The sequence below is a fragment of the Micromesistius poutassou genome (assembly GCF_964030765.1).
Source record: "Micromesistius poutassou genome assembly, chromosome: 6".
Classification (NCBI taxonomy): domain Eukaryota; kingdom Metazoa; phylum Chordata; class Actinopteri; order Gadiformes; family Gadidae; genus Micromesistius; species Micromesistius poutassou.
Window position 1 is genome coordinate 13903764 of NC_140276.1, and position 18545 is coordinate 13922308.

The 18545-nt window shown below is 44.8% G+C and overlaps 3 protein-coding genes across 3 annotated transcripts; all 3 read left to right on the forward strand.

Annotated features, from left to right (window-relative positions):
* Positions 1-288: 288 nt before the first annotated feature.
* LOC311345203 (cyclic nucleotide-gated cation channel-like) lies at positions 289-6560 on the forward strand (the record flags this gene model as incomplete). The annotated part of the gene is made up of 10 exons (XM_084469586.1): positions 289-377; positions 1190-1300; positions 1962-2153; positions 2477-2587; positions 2844-2950; positions 3928-4415; positions 4760-5038; positions 5130-5228; positions 5437-5814; positions 6381-6560. 10 exons carry the CDS (start codon positions 289-291, stop codon positions 6558-6560), a joined length of 2034 nt encoding a protein of 677 aa, XP_084325712.1.
* Positions 6561-7439: 879 nt separating this feature from the next.
* On the forward strand, positions 7440-10234 carry LOC311345058 (uncharacterized protein). Its single transcript, XM_084469423.1, has 5 exons — positions 7440-7451; positions 8030-8099; positions 8919-9038; positions 9528-9630; positions 10146-10234. The coding sequence occupies exons 2-5, from the start codon at positions 8031-8033 to the stop codon at positions 10178-10180; spliced, it is 327 nt and encodes a 108-aa protein (XP_084325549.1). The 5' UTR covers positions 7440-7451; position 8030; the 3' UTR covers positions 10181-10234.
* A 1731-nt stretch (positions 10235-11965) lies between these two features.
* Positions 11966-16225, forward strand: fgl1 (fibrinogen-like 1). The gene is made up of 7 exons (XM_084470005.1): positions 11966-12060; positions 12538-12721; positions 13127-13286; positions 14462-14556; positions 14833-14921; positions 15351-15577; positions 15836-16225. Exons 1-7 carry the CDS (start codon positions 11995-11997, stop codon positions 16014-16016), a joined length of 1002 nt encoding a protein of 333 aa, XP_084326131.1. The 5' UTR covers positions 11966-11994; the 3' UTR covers positions 16017-16225.
* The last annotated feature ends 2320 nt before the right edge of the window (positions 16226-18545 follow it).

Genomic DNA, 18545 nt, shown 5'->3' on the forward strand with positions numbered 1-18545 from the left:
ATCGCTTGCAGTCTGCTTTAATTATATATGGAATTTTTAGAGAGAAATATTAGTGTATGTGTGTGTGCGTGAGTGTGTCTTTGTATGTGTGTGTGTGTGTGTGTGTGTGTGTGTGTGAGTGTGTGCTTGTATGTGTGTTTGTGTGCGTGTGTGTGAGAATGTGAGTATGTGTTTATATGTGTGTGTGTGTGTGTGTGTGTGTGTGTGTGTGCGTGTCGAGCCTATGTGTATGCATGTGTGTGCATGTGTATGTATGTTTGTGTGCATGTGTGTGTGTGTGTGTGCAGTATGCACGGTCAGGTGGTGGCTTCACAACGGCTCTCTGTGAAGACCTGGACGGATGAGGAGAGCGACCGGGCAGACAGCCTTCAGAGCAGGTACCAGACGCCCACCACAGCCATGTGTGTATCTCTGTACCGTCAAATATCAATACAATATGCGCTTGTTTTTTATTCAGTACATCCCTTCATGTCACTATGTTTATCTTTACTTATTCCACAGCATTCGATACCATTGCAATACTTTCCAAGGGCTTGTATTATTTTTCAGTGGAGACACACCACTGCCTTGAAGTTGTTTCAAATCAATGCTCTACTAATCCAACTTTAAAAACAAGTCAAATACAACTAGCGACTAGATGTTTCTGTGATGATGCAAAAACAAACTGTTCCAAGCCACAGAGGAATATTTACTAGATTCAGTCAAACACCAATGACGTTATAGATGAAAGTAACTAAAATCAACTCATTGTCGCTAACTGTGGTCCAAGGGGAATAAATAACTCTGGTTGTCCTGTTATTGGAAATGATGTACTTTGTCTTTTTCCAATAACGGATTATTCCATCGTGGTTTACCCTTAGATATTTTTGTATTTCTTTTCTTTACACTGTATGTGTATTGCGGACATGGACTGAGTTGTGCATCTGGTTGTGTGTACGGTTGTGTAACTGGTTGTGTGTCTGGTTGTGTATCTGGTTGTGCATTTGGTTGTGTGTCTGGTTGTGCGTGTGGTTGTGCGTGTGGTTGTGTGTGTGGTCGTGTGTCTGGTTGTGCGTCTCTGGTTGTGTGTCTGGTTGTGCGTCTGGTTGTGCGTGTGGTTGTGTGTCTGGTTGTGCGTCTGGTTGTGTATCTGGTTGTGCGTCTGGTTGTGCGTGTGGTTGTTTGTCTGGTTGTGCGTCTGGTTGTGTAGGGGCCAGTCGATGTGTGACGACACCTGCTCAGAGCTTCAGAGGATGGCAGCCAATGACAGAAGAGATCATAACTCCCCGAGCTCCTTCCACGGCGGGGGGGCTCTCTCCAGGTACACCTCAGGGGTTCTGCTGCCATCAGCCTCTCCTCCTGCTGCTTTGGTTTGCTCCTAGCACAGTTTGTGCGTCTGTCGCCATGTATGTGTGTGTGTGTGTTCAAGTTCAAGAGTTTTATTGGTCACATACATGAAATGTATTCGATAGATGAAATGTATTCGATAGATGAAATGTATTAGATAGATGAAATGCAGTGAAATGAAAAGTGGCAGTGCAGAGATTGTGCAACATTCAAAATAGTTAAATAAAATAAAATAACCTTACATTAAACCCTAACCCTCACCCTAACCTAAAGCCCTATATAGAATATCAAGTCTGTAGCAGTTTTACATTTAAAAAGTGCAAAAAAATGACATATAGAGGTAGTATGTACAGTAAATAGAATTAATTAAATGTGAGGTAGTCTATGCAGCAGTAAAGTTATTTACAGTATGATTTATGTGAAAGTATGTGCAGTACATAATTATTCAAAACACTATGTTGAGTCTATGTGTATGCAGTCTATCAGTATATTGTACACTGTGTTATATCTATGTGTCTGCGTGTGTGCATGAGTTGGACAGCATGTGTGACTTTGTGGGGGGGGGGGTGACTTGTGTGTGTGTGTGTGTGTGTGTGTGTGTGTGTGTGTGTGTGTGTGTGTGTGTGTGCGCGCAGGATAGTGAACATGGTGATGACGCTACGCGAGTGGGCCCACAAGAGTCTGGTGGAGGAGGTGGAGCGACCCGACTCCTTCCTGGAGCGCTTCAGGGGCCCCGCCCCCAACGACATACAGGCCCCGCCCAGCAGGTTTAGCCACACCCACGCGGACTCGGACGCCGACGCAGAGGGCCGACGTATGAGACGCATGTAGGGAGACGCCAGGGCGCACGGGGTACCCCCGGTCATTTTGTGATGACAAATATTTATGAAAACTACAAAATCATATTTTTCATTTGCATAATGATGACCCTGGCTGCTTGTTGTGTGATTTGATTGGTTGATTCTTATCATATTGCTTTGTGTAGTATTATTTGTTGCGTCAAAATGTATTAGCACCTGCTATAAACAATCTAGCCCCCCCCCGTAGCTCCCGCAAACATAATTCTTTGGCGCCGCTACGGGTACGGACACACACATCTGTTGAACACCTGGCTGTCGCTGCTCTCGTTGACTCCTGCTCCCCCCCGCAGGAAGAGGAGGTGGAAGGTCTTTGTGTTGTCGCCCTCTGATGACGCGTACTACCACTGGCTGATTGTGATTGGTGCTGCTGTTCTTTACAACTGGAGCCTCCTGGTCGCCAGGTCAATAACACTTCTGATATTACCAATTCTATCATTAAGTGTTAACCGTCACCCTATCATTCAGTACACTTAGAGTACTGCTAATATTACTATGTATTTATTACAGGTAGTCCTTTTTTAGTAAATAACCAAAAACAATTCATCGTAAAAACATATATGATCAAGAAAGTAAAACAAATGTAATTCTCACACACCCCAAACACGGTGAACACAAAGCAATCACTCACTCCTTGTTGTCGCTGACGTGCGTCTGCAGGGCTTGTTTCAATGAGCTCCAGACCAACAACGTGCTGGCGTGGCCGGTCCTGGATTACCTCTGTGACAGCCTCTACATCCTGGACACGGCTGTCCGGCTCCGCACAGGTCATAGGTCACACAGCTGCACGCAACAGACACACAACAGACACACAACAGTGTCCATTGAGTTCAATACCGGGTTTGTACGCTAATAATGGAAGGCGATATCCGTCAATCCAAGCAGTGGAGGGGGAAAGCCTGTACACACACACACACACACACACACACACACACACACACACACACACACACACACACACACACACACACACACATAGATAGATAGATAACTTTATTTATCCCCGGGGGGAAATTACATACACACACACACACACACACGCACACACACACACACACAGTAAGCACACACTAAGCACACTAAGCACACACTTAGCACACATACACTAAGGAAAAACACACACACACACACACACACACACACACACACACACACACACACACACACACATATGGTCTGTTACGTCATTTGGCAGGGAATCTCAGCTGTCTGGCCTCACCCCTTTGCTTTTAAATATGAGGTACGCCCGCAAATGGAGCCTTTTAAAACACCAGAACGTCTCACACGGTGACAGTGCTCGGGAAAATAGCTAATTTCTGTAGCATTAGCCTACGACTCCGCTCGAGCATTACACGTGTGTGGTTTTAAGAAGAATAGCCCAAGCTGCCTCAACCACCATGAGAACATTTTAGACTCAATCAATATAAAGTCGAGGGGAGACGAAGCTCTGTTCGTTTGTATCTTTTATTAACGTGAAAAAGAATTAATAAAAATAATCAGTTCTCTTGTTTTGGAAATCAGTTCTCGTCGTTCACCTTCGGGATTTGTTTGTTCTGACCGAATCGTTCGCGAATCGCCCATGCCTAATAAAGACACGCACAGATATACACACACACACACACACACACACACACACACACACACACACACGCACACACACACATCACTATCTATTACCCATAACCCTGTCAAACCTCCAGCCAGATCCCAGCTCCCCTTTGCGTCCCCCCCCCACCCCCCGCAGGCTTCCTGGACCAGGGCCTGATGGTGAAGGACGTGCGGCGCCTGCGGGAGAGCTACGTCCGCACGGTGCAGTTCAAGCTGGACGTGTGCTCGGTGCTGCCCACCGACCTGCTGTACCTGGCCGCCGGGCCCTCCTACACCCCGCTGCTGCGCTTCAACCGCCTGCTGCGGCTGCCGCGCCTCTTCGAGCTCTTCGAGCGCACGGAGACGCGCACGGGCTGCCCCAACGCCTTCCGCATCTGGAAGCTGGTGCTCTACATCCTGGTGATCATCCACTGGAACGCCTGCGTCTACTACAGCTTCTCCAAGCTGCTGGGCCTGGGCTCCGACTCCTGGGTGTACCCCAACGCCTCCGACCCCGAGTTCGGCTCGCTGACGCGGAGCTACATCTACTGCCTGTACTGGTCCACGCTGACGCTGACCACCATCGGGGAGACCCCGCCCCCCGTCCGCGACGAGGAGTACCTCTTCCTGGTGTTTGACTTCCTGGTGAGTGCGTTGGCGGCGGTTCCGTCCGATTGCGTCGCGCCTTGACTTTGAGCAAGGTGTCCTCATTTTTGATAAGGGGTTGTTATGTCAAATAGCGTTTTTAAGACCTATGGCCACGCAAAGGGCTGAACGATTAGTGGCTCACAATGACCCGAACCCCGACCCTCCACAGCCTCTTTATGGCAAAACGGTGACTTGTCAAACATCACAGCGACTGTATAAAAGTTCCATTTCAGGCGTTGGTGTCTTGCTCAGGGACACCTCGACAATTGGCTAGGAGGAGCCAATTTTTTTTCATAAAACATCATATGATATATCTCTCTAATAGCTCAATTCTTTCCTAGGTTGGCGTGCTCATCTTTGCATCCATCGTGGGCAACGTGGGAGCGATGATCTCCAACATGAACGCAACAAGAGCCACCTTCCAGAGCCGCGTGGATGCACTTAAACACTACATGCACTTCAGACACGTCAGCAAAGACCTGGAGCAGCGGGTCATTCGCTGGTTCGACTATCTATGGACCAATCAGAAGACAGTAGACGAACAGGAAGTGCTGAAGAGCCTGCCCAATAAGCTGAGAGCGGAGATTGCCATCAACGTTCACCTCGAGACACTGAAAAAGGTGAGGCCTCTGCGCAATTACAATTGCACGCTCGATCTTTCGAAATCGCTTTGCTCTAGGACAATGTGTGAAAGTGTGTATTTGTGTACAGGTACGGATATTCCAGGACTGTGAGGCTGGCCTTCTGGTTGAACTGGTATTAAAGCTTCGACCGCAAGTCTTTAGTCCTGGAGACTACATCTGTAGGAAGGTAAGAACATGTTCCCTAAAGGTAGTATGCAGAGCTGTTGATCGGTACCATTACTTTTTGCTTCACCATTTAAAACAACTGAAGCTGTTGTCCTAGAGATTCAGATGAGGCATACGTAAGTATATTAACAGTACGGTATACTCAGTGTATTTAAAGTATTGTGAAGACATTTTTGCCCAACCTGCCCAACCTCTTCCCTGTGTGCTAGGGAGATGTCGGCAAGGAGATGTACATCATCAAAGACGGACACCTAGCGGTGGTGGGCGAGGACGGGGGCACCCAGCTCGCTGTCCTGACGGCCGGGAGCTGTTTCGGAGAGATCAGCATCCTGAACATCAGCGGGAGCAAGATGGGGAACCGGCGCACCGCTAACATCCGCAGCCTGGGCTACTCTGACCTCTTCTGCCTCTCCAAACAAGACCTGATGGACGTGCTACAGGAGTTTCCTCACGCCAGGGCACAGCTGGAGCAGAGGGGGCGGGACATCCTGCAGAAGGAGGGGCTTCTGGAGGAAGTGAATATCTCTGCCGGGGAGGAGGTGGAGGAGAAGGTAGAGAGGCTGGAGTCCAGTCTGGACCGCTTGCAGGTAGTGACAATTTGAAGTACACTAATTAATATAACGCATTTGTATAAAATTGCAGACTTTGTTTAAATGGACTATGTGTACGATTTTTTACGATTTTTTAGCTGTATAAAAATGCTTTAAATTGACAATATATGAACAGGTTGTTAAATTAAATAATTAATTAACCTTCACTGGCTCTCACCGTTTTGCGTAGAACAACCTGTGGTCTGACGTCTATTATATTTGAACCGGGACGGTTTACGGTTAAGCGCTGATGATGGCAGAAACCTCTGATCTGATCAGAACCGATCTGATAAAAAAAATTGTCCAACGTTGATTTCTGAACTAATATTGTCAATAATATTGACCCACGGAGCATGCTCTCCAGGTCTCTCGTGATAGAGCTCCAGCAGGCTGCAGTTCACAAACTGACCAAAGGGGGCAGTAATGAGAAGGAGTTTTTGATTCTTAATTATACATAGCCCCTTTATGTCATGTGCTAATATGCAGGTTTTCCTTTTTATAATAACATAAAAAATATTGTGTGTTATAGAACGTTGTTCTAATTATATTATTCTCCTGTTCAGACCTGTTTGGCCCGCCTCCAGAGTGAGTTTAACTCCTCCCAGCTACGACTCAAACAGCGAATCACGGTCCTCGAGCAAAGCATCGCCACGGCAACCACTGGCAGCGGCTTCCTCTCGGAGGCCGACGACAGCATCCCCGGAGGCGACGAGATTCGCAGTGAAATCAACATCCAGCTTTAGAAGACGGATGGTTGCCATGGAAACGACCCTAGTCTTGCTCGTCTTTTATCTGACATTTAGCTAAACTTTTTTGCAACTTTGCGGCTTGATAAAATCCCCCATGCCTGCCTCATCCCGTCTTGTTCTTTGTCCAGACCATAGCACGTCGAACTGCTGAGGATCTGGGTGTGCTCCTGGTTCTCTGTCATTTTCAGGCCTCATTTATCTGGTAAATGTTCCATATTCCAGGTGAGACTTTCCTGACAGAATAGAAGAACAGAGCAGCTCTTTTCTGCCGTCTTTGCAGCTCTCAGATACAACCGACAGCACTTTTAACTTTAAGTTAAAAGTGATGTGAACTTTTAGAGTATAAGTATGGCCTAGGAGGCACTCTGTTATCACCAGTGAAGCTCAATCATTTTTAGTGAAGATGTGGGAATATGCAGTGGAAAACACTGTCTACCAAGAAGATAGTGGGTACAGCAATGCACTGCAGTAGTGTTGTTTGAGTTTCTTTGTGTTAATTGTAAAAAATACAGCTGTGTAATGTTATGCTATTTTTTTTTTTTATGATTAATTTAGATGGCCTTAGTCAATTGTCAGATTGTCTTGTTGATGAATGTCCATTTTGAAATAAATTATTTGTTTACCATAATAGTTAATGGTATGGTAACCTTTTTTATCAGCATGCTGTGTTGTAAATATTAACTTATTCTACCACTTTGGGCTCTAAAAGGTGTGCATTAGTGTGTGCCTGCATGTATGTGTGTAATAAGTAATTACCCTTTGGTAATTTGTGTCACTTGTAACCGTGGTTACAAGTGACTTGGGACCAAAGTCCAACAGGACAAGACTTACTTGCCAGGAAGTGCTTTTTGTCACTCGCACACTCAGGGACACTCAAACGCTGAGGTAAGGCTGACACATTTATTTCAGGTTCCCTCAGCTCTCTCTCTCTCTCTCTCTCTCTCTCTCTCTCTCTCTCTCTCTCTCTCTCTCTCTCTCTCTCTCTCTCTTTCTACACTGTTCTGCTGACTTTCTGCTGAGTTTGTATTTTCTCAGCCTTTCTCAGTCTCTTTGTCTCATGTTTTTCCACTTGCTTTTAACTCAATGTTCTTTTCTGCTCTTATTTCATTTGATGTCCGCTCCCTCTGTATCGCTCTCCCTACATATTCGTCAGTTGGACCAGGTTTCATGTTGACATGCCCTGGGTTATAGATGACCTACCGTGTATCTAGCTTTATGTTCCAGTTCCTTTGGGTAATGTCACAGTCTGCCAAAAGACCCGCTATCTGTTCAGCTATCTCACCGAAAGTGAACCTAACACCGAAAGTGTTGTTCTCATTGTTTACGCAGTAGTCAGCTTATCACAGTTTTTTTTATCTACATGTATCTTCCACTGAATGTTATCTATGTACGTGCTCGTCAGGAACAGGCTTGTGGTCACACACAGCGCTAGCAGGTGTGATTGTGTGTGTGTGTTTGAACAGGATGGAGCATGCTGCTCTTCTGCTATGCCTGACCCTGGCTGGTGTGGCACCTGCCTCTGCTGCTCAACCGGTACGGCTTTGAAACTCTTTCATTCAAAGATGGTTTAAGTGCATTTACATGGTGAATCACTATTCAACAAACGATAAAGACAAACGACACAGAAAACCCTACACTAAATCACCACTGCATCATTTTCACAAAGTACAACCTGTTGGCAAAGATGATCTCTCTGGTCTGTTGTATATAGTCCATATCACTTCACTCCCATCGTGCATCTTTCCCTTAGTGATGCAGGTCCTGTCTGTTTAAGGTTTATTATTTGACATAATGTATTTTAATGTATGTCCTGTCCAGGAATCTAGTATTTCCAGCTAACTCTGACACATTAACATAATGTGTTTTAATGTATTCTGTCCATAACAAATAAACCAATGAATAATAAATTATTCAAACGTGTAGAGTAGTTTACATAACATTACAACTTTGTATTCTTTACCTGTAAAAAAGGAAGAAGAAATGATTGTGCTTTAGGTTGAAACACAGATCCAGATCTAAGAATCCATCTAGTGACCTTTTGGGATTCACTTTGATCCACCTAGAACTCAGAATGCATTCTTCACTGTTGCTGTCTTCCAAAAAAACAAAACCCCCAAAATATACTGGGAAGGACTTTTATTTTGTAAAACTGAAAAATGTTCCATTGCTGATCTCGGATGGGCATGTGTGTGTTTGTGTGTGTGTGTGTGTGTGTGTGTGTGTGTGTGTGTGTGTGTGTGCGTGTGTACATGCGTGCATGCGTGCGTACCTTTGTGCGCTCATGCGTGCGCGCGTGCGTGTGTGTGTGCGCATGTGCATGTGCGTGTGCATGTGTGTGTGTGTGTGATGTAGGCCGGATGGATAGAGAGCCTCCTGCTGGCCGTGCAGAAGCGCCCCTGGCTCCTGGGGGTCTATGTGTTCGTCATCGGCCTGCCCGCCATCCTCTTCATCAGCTTCATGTGGCCCGACGTGGTGAGCGCACAACAGTTCAACCTCAAATATAACAGTATACTCTAGAGTCAAACGCCTCATTGAGTGAGTGTGTGTGTACAACCACATACACACACACACACACACACACACACACACACATACACTTAGATAGCACCCCCACACATGTACACGCACACACACACGCACACACACACACACACATACACATACAGACATATAGTAACACACACACACACACACACACACACACACACACACACACACACACACACACACGCATGCACATGCACAAAAACATACACACACACACACACACACACACACACACTCAAATGTCTCATTGAGTGTGTGTGTGTGTGTGTGTGTGTGTATGTTTTTGTGCATGTGCGTGTGTGTGTGTGTGTGTGTGTGTGTGTGTGCGTGTGTGTGTGTGTGTGTGTGTGTGTGTGTGTGTGTGTGTGTGTGTGTGTGTGTGTGTGTGTGTGTGTATGTATGTCTGGTTCCCAGAGGTTCGGACCACCAAATCAAGATTACTACTATAAGAAGTCAGACGATGTTCAACCAGATGACCCTGAGGCGTCAGAGGACAAACCAAAGCTGGGGACGGACGGTAAACAAAGCATGTGTTCATGTTATCAGTAGTATGGTGTTAGCTGTAGCGTTGTGTTGTGGGACTGCACAGAGGACTATGTTGGATGTCTGGCTCCCATCCGTGGCGTACTGGATTCCATTCCCAGTGTCTGCAGCCTTGTCTGTTGGGCCTTGAGCCAGAGGCCGTTACCTGTTGTTAAAGACACGTACCTGAACTCAATATAGGTGGCTGTGGATAACAGTGTCTGCTAAATTACTTCTTTGTTATACTATATATATATATATATATATATATATATATATATATATATATATATATATATATATATATATACTTATATACATACTATATATACTTTGTTGTATAAGGGGAATTGGTTAACCTAGAGATTGTAAGTGCTTGGCACTTGGTTCTATGAACATCCTTACTGTACCGACAGCAAAATATTGTTTCACCTTCTACTGACAAATGTACTTATTGTAAGTCAAATGTAAATGTAAATGACAGAGTAACATGTTGTGTTATTTGTGTAGGGAGCGTCGACAGAGCTCTGACTAAGAGGAAGTAGACCAGCAGCCAAAACACCTCAGGAATCTCAAGGTGAATAAATAATAATTTTAACAAAAACATTACACACACTTTCAAGTGCATGTTCATCCAGCCTTCAAGTCTATGTAAAAATATTGGAAATAAATATTTTCTGGTGTTCCCAGGGGCCAGGAAGAAGAGGAATATGAAGCTGATGAAAACGATCATGTTATTCCGCGTGTCAGCTCTCTGTACTTACAATGTGAACCTGTTAGTATTCACCGGCAAAACTCAATATAGTACTCAATATAAAGTCAATATAAAGATGTTACACATGTCCTTTTGTCAAAGTCATATTCTTTCTAAGAGGTTGAGATACATACGCTTTCTCCAAATATGGAGAAAATCGCTCCTTATAAATTTAATTTTATTATATATTTATTATATAAATTGCTTAGACCTTAGAGCATAGGGGCTTCCTAATGATAATCAGAGCCTAATGATAATCAGACACTGTGCCGGACCAATCCATTTTTCTCCTGGATGCCCTGAAGCAGAAAACACTCTTCACACACGTCACTATGGCAACGTACTACAAATGAATCTCCATGACAACTATCAAACATTTCCCAATCAGCAGTGTTTTGACATAGTCTCCGTACCTAATCTGATTCCTCCAGTCCTCCATATAGTCAAGTCTTGTAGTCAAGTCCCATAGTCTGTTTCTCAGAGTCGTGCCTCAACGGCATGTCTCAATCAACCTCTACGATAAACCAGTTTTACACTATGACCATCCTGGTCCTTGCCTGGAGGAGCCCAGTAGAATCCCCCTAGGTGGAGTCTGACAGGGGGCATGTAGCATGTCTATTCAATGTCTATTCAAGATTTTTCATTAATCGTTCTGATTATCGCAACATTTATTTGAGTGCTGTGTATTTTAATGTTCTGCGTCTGTAACCTTCACCCATCAGACCTGAGCGCCAGCTTGTTAGAATGAAACAAAGCATTAACTTCAAATCCATTGTAATCGATACGCTGAAATGTTTCCTCAATCCCTTGCTCCAATGATATGTGCACAGATATGTGAGCGAGGTGTTTACCAGAAGCAGGCGCTGGTACCTCGGTCAGTAGTTTGGCTGAAGGAATGGAAAGTGTGTCCACAGCTGGCATGTGGAGGAGGAGGGAGGGAACGGACTGATACGACGGAATGTAATGTTTAGCAATAACACCAAAGAGGGGACTTTCGTGGCAATATTCATTTGAACGCCTGATGAATTAACCATTCATTTTATGTCCGGAACATCTTCACTTTACACTAAGACGTTTAAACTTCTAATGTCTTATCAGCACTAATATTCCACTCATTCAAAAGGTACATCCCATTGTCTTGTCTGTCACTACTGCTGGTTGAAGTTTCCTTCTCACACACAAAGCTGTCGCCTCCCTGTGTTTGAGTAGGAGAGCGAGGGGAACGGATAGTGAAGACACGCTCTATCCTTCCCTTCTGTTCTGTTGTAATGCGAAGCACATCCTCCCGTCACTGGTTCAGAACTCTCCTGAACCAGCTCCCCCTGTTCTGATTTATAGCCGTGAACGATCCGGTATTCCTTCAGTTCTTCTGCTGCCTTGCAGAGAGGAACACTTTCATCTTAGAACATTGTTTCTCCCTGGAACAAAGGCACCAAAAAGGATTAATTGGAAATATACACTGCATTTACACAAAATACGTCAAGAGGGATTGTCTGAACAGAAACGTTGATTTTATTCATAAGAACCGCATAGTTTCAAGGGAAACCCAAAGGCGGTCATATTTGTACTGGTGTACTGTTCGCTCGGACCCACAGGAGGCACAGGATGGCAGGCCAGACATGCCTCATCGTGGGAGTGATGTTGATGGCAGCTGCTGCCTCAGCCCTTGCTGTAAGTATCGCTTTGGATAACATTTTCCTTCATGATTTGATGAATTTATATATTGTTTTTATGTATTACTCCAACAAAGCAATGCAATCTGATGCTGAAGACTGCATTGAGGTTGTGTTTTTCACAATTGAATTACTTGTCAGCTACTAAGAATCGATAAATTATACATTCTGTAGCATTTAAGCACAAACCGCTTAAATAGAACGAAATCCAAAAATTGGATCCATCTCTTTTTAAAAAGTGTTAAATAACTATCAAAATAAAATACACTCTGTATGTTATTTGTGTGTGTGGTGTGTGAGTGAGTATGTGCACGTGTGTGTGTGTGAGTACTTGTGCGTGTGTGTGTGAGTACACGTGTGTGTGTGTGTGTGTGTGTGTGTGTGTGTGTGTGTGTGTGTGTGTGTGTGTGTGTGTGTGTGTGTGTGTGTGTGTGTGTGTGTGTGTGTGCGCGTGCGTGCGTGTGCATGTGAGTAGACTTCAGCCAGTTGTGACGAGGAGCTGGCCCAGCTGGAGGCACGGGAGAGGCTCCTGAAGAGCAAAGTGCAGAAGCAGGAGCGTCTCCTGAAGAGGCTGCAGCTGCTGAGTCGGCCCCAGAACCCCCACAAGGACCGGACCCCAGCGCAGGGGGACCAGGCTGCAGGGGACACCCCTTACAGAGGTGAGGGGAACCTGCTGCACCTACTCCTTAACCTTGGACCATACCCTTTACCTCAGTGTACTTGTAACAGTGGGATTTACACGTTAAATATGCTTAGTATTTAATGACATTATGGAACAGCCCTGTCCCTACCCCAAGTGTACTGCACTCTTTACGCCTAATCATAACCACTGTGGTGACATGCTTTTCCACATTCATATTGCCCAGCACTTACCTTTGTAATTACACCGTAACACCTAACACTATAATGTAAAGTGCAAGTTTAGTGTAACCACAATACAATTGTAATTAAAACCATAACAAAGTGTGACCACTGTGTCTGATGTTCAGCTTTCACCCGTCAGATTAAACAATTGGTAAGTTCTGTAAAAGAAGCAACCTCCTCTTGTTTGTGTCCTGCTTCAGACTGCGCAGATGTGTTCACCTCTGGCTCCAACTCCAGTGGTGTCTACCGCCTCCGGGCCCCGGGCAGCCCAGCGCCGGTGGAGGCCTACTGCGACATGAGTGACGGCGGAGGCTGGACGGTGGTGCAGAGACGCTTCGACGGCTCGGAGCTCTTCAACAGGTGCAGTTCTATGCCTCTGAGTGGGCGCACATGACGTGGTGTGAGGGAGAGTTGAGCACTGGGGAGTGAACGTGGATAAACCGGGCATTCTGTTCTGAGAATCCGCTGGTCATGGTGTGGTGAAGCAGCAATGTTGCCATCTTGGGTCCGATCATATACTCTGCATGCATGTTTTATTCCATTGTGTGGGGAGACAGCTGATAGCACGTTGACACATCTTTCTCTAACTCATCTCCTAATCAGACCCACTTCTATCTCTCCTTATAGACAGAGCTCAAGCCCTCACATACATAACAAACTTGTGGCATTAAGGTGCATTTCCATTGGTTGGATGAAGCTTGGATTTCAGTGTCAGGGTAAATTGTTAGGTAATTAAGGTTCATTGAGTTAAATCGTAAGAGCCGCTATCTTTGGGTTTATGAGGCAAGGTTGGAAAAGTTGTGTCACTGTGCATGCAATACTGATCACATCAGTATTGCTGATCACATCAGTATTGCAAAGTTTGTTGGTGAAAAAGCAATTGCCGTTTCCTGTTTTGCTGAACCAAAACAAATATTCCATCATGTAGCAGTCGCTGCATGATTATTTTCACTCTGCTGGGAATAACTTGGAAAAACAAGATTTTCTGTTGGATTTGAGATTCTCAGGTCAACGGTCCTGCCAGTACGTATCTAATGCTCCGGTGCCTCTGCTCCTTTGCTCTTGTCTTCAAACCATGCTATCTTTAAATATCACAAAATGACAAGTGCAGCCCGAGTTCAGGAGGCTGGTTTGTGTGAAAACATCAACAGTGAACTATTATCGGTGTGTCCTTTCAGTTGAGGACTTTTGAAGAAGCGTAGACGTTCTGAGGGACCTGTGTCCGTTCTAAATGACAGCAGTACAGCGATTCACTGCACCACATGTGCATTTAATGGATTTACTACTATAACTACTATTTAACCAAATGACCCTGTTTATCAGAGGACTGGTGATACATATAGAATCAAATGTATAGAATATATTAGTTTTGGTATTTTTGGCAGAATTCTGGGACCAGGTCCCGCCACCCAGTATGGAAGTCATACGCAACAAATCATATGACTTTAATCTTGTAATATTAAAATGTTACTAAATGGTGCTTGTTTTTGTTAGTTTGAACACTATGATGTTCACATCTTCCTCATCTCCCTCAGGTCGTGGACTGAGTATAAGAATGGCTTTGGGGACAAGTCAGGAGCTGGAGAGTTCTGGTTTGGAAACGAAAACCTACATTACCTAACAGACCAAGGTATATTTATAAATATACAAATTTACAGCTAATAGTAACATTTGGAAAATAACAGTCAAGAGGCCACTTTACTTTTGGGATGAGATAAATTTTATGTAATATAACAAATTTAGATTATTATATATATATATATATATATACAATGTATGATTATTATGGATAACATTAATTATATTAATCTTTGTAGGTTGCTTTGGAGTATAATTGTTTTCCCTTGATTGAACTATTTATTATTGTGTTTCGGGTTTTTCTAATGGCTTGTTCTACGTGAAACAGGGAACTACTCTGTGAGGATCATCCTGGGGGACTTTGAGGGCAGCCAGCGCTACGCTGAGTACAATAACTTCAGACTGGGGCCAGAGAAGGTGGGATGGATCAGTGGATCAATGTGGAAGGGTTGTTTGAAACTGAACAATATACACTTCAATATAACATGACATGTTTGGCTCGGCAGTATCATATACGTTTGGGCCAGTTGGTTTCAGCCAAACAGAATAGATCATTGTTTTGATTGTATTGTTCCAACTAAAAAGTCTAGTGGTTAAGTCATTTGATGTACATTTCCAATGTCTGTCAAGTATTACATTTCTTTGTTTTACTTGAGCAGTGATTGGCTGACAACGACTGAAGAACCATGTATCTTGCACCATGCACCTACACTTCATTATTACACAAGACACCTCAGTGGTGACAGGTCAAAACGGCAGCGTTATGGTCTGATGGTACGATGTTGCACTTGTTAAAAGTACACCCCGTCTCCCATGCCTTTATGGCTCATATGCATTTCCATGTAGGCTGTGTCTAGACTGAGAACAAATGCTCTTCCGCAGAGCGACTACCGGCTGTCCTTCGGAGCCTACTCGGGCACGGCTGGAGACGCGCTGTCTGGCAACTACCAGGGGGGCGTGTCTGGGTGGGCCAGCCACCAGGGGGCGAAGTTCAGCACATACGACCGGGACAATGACAACTACGCCGGGGGGAACTGTGCCCAAGAGGACAAGGGGGGCTGGTGGTTCAATCGGTGAGGATCTCAGGCCCAAGCCACTTCCTGGCAAACCATCCAACAAATTAAGTTATGTTTATTTCTTATAATACAGTCATAAGGGCCTGGTTTACAGACCCTGCCTGCAACTCAGATAACTAGATCTGTTGGATAGATTAAATTAACACCAAACAGACCCATCTAATCCTGTTACATTATCCCTTATAATGAGTGTCAAGTGTCCCAATCGAGATTTGAGCCCTTGTCCAACTCCTCCTCTATCCATCCTCCCTCAAGGTGCCATTCAGCCCATCTTAATGGACTCTACTACCACCGCGGTCCCTACAGCGCTGTCACCGACGATGGCCTGGTGTGGGTCACCTGGAGAGGCTGGTGGTATTCTCTCAAGACCACCGTCATGAAGCTGCGACCTGCCGACTTCAAAGTGGACCCCCTCTACGACCTGAGCTCTGTGTAGACCAGTCCAGCCTCTCGAAAAACCCAGCTGCTTCTGCTCAATGATCGGCTCGTGATTATTCCCCGTACACGCACACACGCACAACCTTTCACAGTACAACCACATGGGCTTTGATGAACGGCGGCTAACACTCAGCCGGCTCAACAGGACAGTAGCGTGGATGGAAGAAGAGGATGAAGGGCACAGATTTGGAGCCAGCTGCATATGCTCGTCATTTAAAAAGTCTTCTGGAGTGCAAACGCTGGAGGGGAACCTGATTAAGTTTAGTTAAAAACATTATATCAGCAGGTCACACTATACTGAGCCAAGAATATTTCTGAAATTTTAATGGGTGTTTTCCAGCCAAAAATAAATGCAATGACCAGTGCAAATAAAGCCAAGCTTTTCATATGACACCTTCGATCATTCATGTCACTTGCAGCACATATTTCCTTTCTCTCAATGTTCTCAAGGTCTATGTGTCATTTGTGCAGGACAGGCCAAAGGATTGTATTGGTATTTTCAATGACTCAGAGTTGGTTTTATTCCCTTAGCTATTCCCCGCCCAGTGTCAAAATGTTTGAAATCTCTCTATATACCATATGCAAAAAAGAAGCCATTCATCGTGTGATTCTCATGTCTCAGTTGCTACATATGATAACCTTTGACCAAACAGGTGATAGTGTCACGACCCCACTGATATATTCGAACCAGCTCTCTGTCTAGGCAGGAGTCGAGACGCATAAGTGGTAAAAACCACAGCTGGCAGGCAACTAGCTTCCGGCCACGTGAGCAGTGACTCACCTGGGTTCCTGGCGAGCTCTGGTCCTTCTCACTGGTTGAGGGATAGCCCAAGCGTTGGGGTAAACGTTAGCCTGTCCCGTTTGGTTATGGTTTGACATATAACATAGACGAACACTTGACAAACATACACGACAAAGGGGCGGTCACGTTCCCCCTTTAGGAATCCCTAATCCTGGTGCTGTCCTTGTTAAGGGGAATAGCCTTCACATAGTGTTTCAGAGGGTTTTTAGTGAAACCAAGTGTGGGCACCATGCTGTCTGTTCAGCAGCCATCTTGCTACCATCCGCCATTTTGGATTCCTCAGGTGACCCGTAACAAGGCCAATCAAGGGAGCCACTCCCACAGTTACCATGACAACCAGTTACCCACAAGCTTAACATTACCCAACAGTAGGATCGTGACAATAGTTCCACCGAGAAGAGATGGACGCCCGGGTGGATAACAATAAAACGACAGCACTCAGCAGCAGATGAGTGATATGAGGACCCCCCCCTATCCCTTGCACTGTCCAGACCGCCATGCTGTACAGGCTCTGTGAAGGAACACTATCTGGATCTGGAATTGATAGAATAATATTGGAAGTTAAGGCTCAGTTATCTTCCAGTACTTACCAAAACCTTTGGATTATTGTCGTAAAATGTTTCCTCTAATAATCCATAAAGTCCTTAAAGCAAAAAGATACAGGGCTCAGTAGCTAGCAGTAGCACAGAACTTTAACTCTGTTTTAAAAGGAGGACAGGGAGAGCCTGTGGAGGAGAGGAGGAAAACAAAGAAGAAGAAAGAAAGACTTGAAAACTTGAGAAAAGCGTAGGAAACATCAAATGTGGAGAGTGAAGCGGGTGAGGAAAAGAGAGGAGAGGAGGAGGACAAGAGATGACGGTGGTGATAAACCAAACATAATCATTTCTTCAATCATCTCACTCTTCCTCCCTGCTGCTTCCAGGCTAAACGACAGATGGGAACGCTTGATAATGGGCAGAATGGAACATGTGGCCTTGCATTTGACGAAAGAAATTGGAAAAAAGGAAGAAGATGGGTGATATTTCTTAATAAAACATAACAAACCACCAATAATGTGTCCATTCTAGTGTGTGTGTTGAGTGTGTCTTTCGTTTTTCTGCAAGCATCTCACTGCCAAATGAGAGCAGACACTATCTCCCTCACTTCCGACTTTCTCATATACAGTATACTGTTTATAGTTCAGTATGCATAGACAGATGTCTGCTGCCTACTAGGAATAACAAAGAATATGGTTATTCCCATACGAGGAGGGTTCGACAGCGAACACGCAACGAAGGCTATTGCACCACAACGAAAAAGGTCTGCAAATATCTTTCTTTTGTAGTTTACTGTGGGGACTAGAAGTGTCTTCAGAAGGTTTGCGGTCCCCAACAGGAAGACACAGACTGAGACACGCAACAGGGTTACCTGCACAGGTGCACAAACCTGTGCAAAAGAAAGCCCAGCCAGAGTAGAGTCTGAACTTAATGTAGATTTATTCAGAACATGATGACACAAGCCGTGGTCGCATCTTTATTATTCAGGAGAAGTCCTCGCTGAAATAACCCCAGCGTACAGTAACAGCATGAAAACAGTGTACCAATTATGGCCAAATAAGGGACTTGGAGGCTCCCTGACGGTGAAACTGGGGCACTGAGCTCCACAGCCATTAAGGTTGATGAGGATGGAATGAGGATGCATTGTGCCGCAGAGTTAATTAGAATGCATTTTGTTTTATGAGCTTCT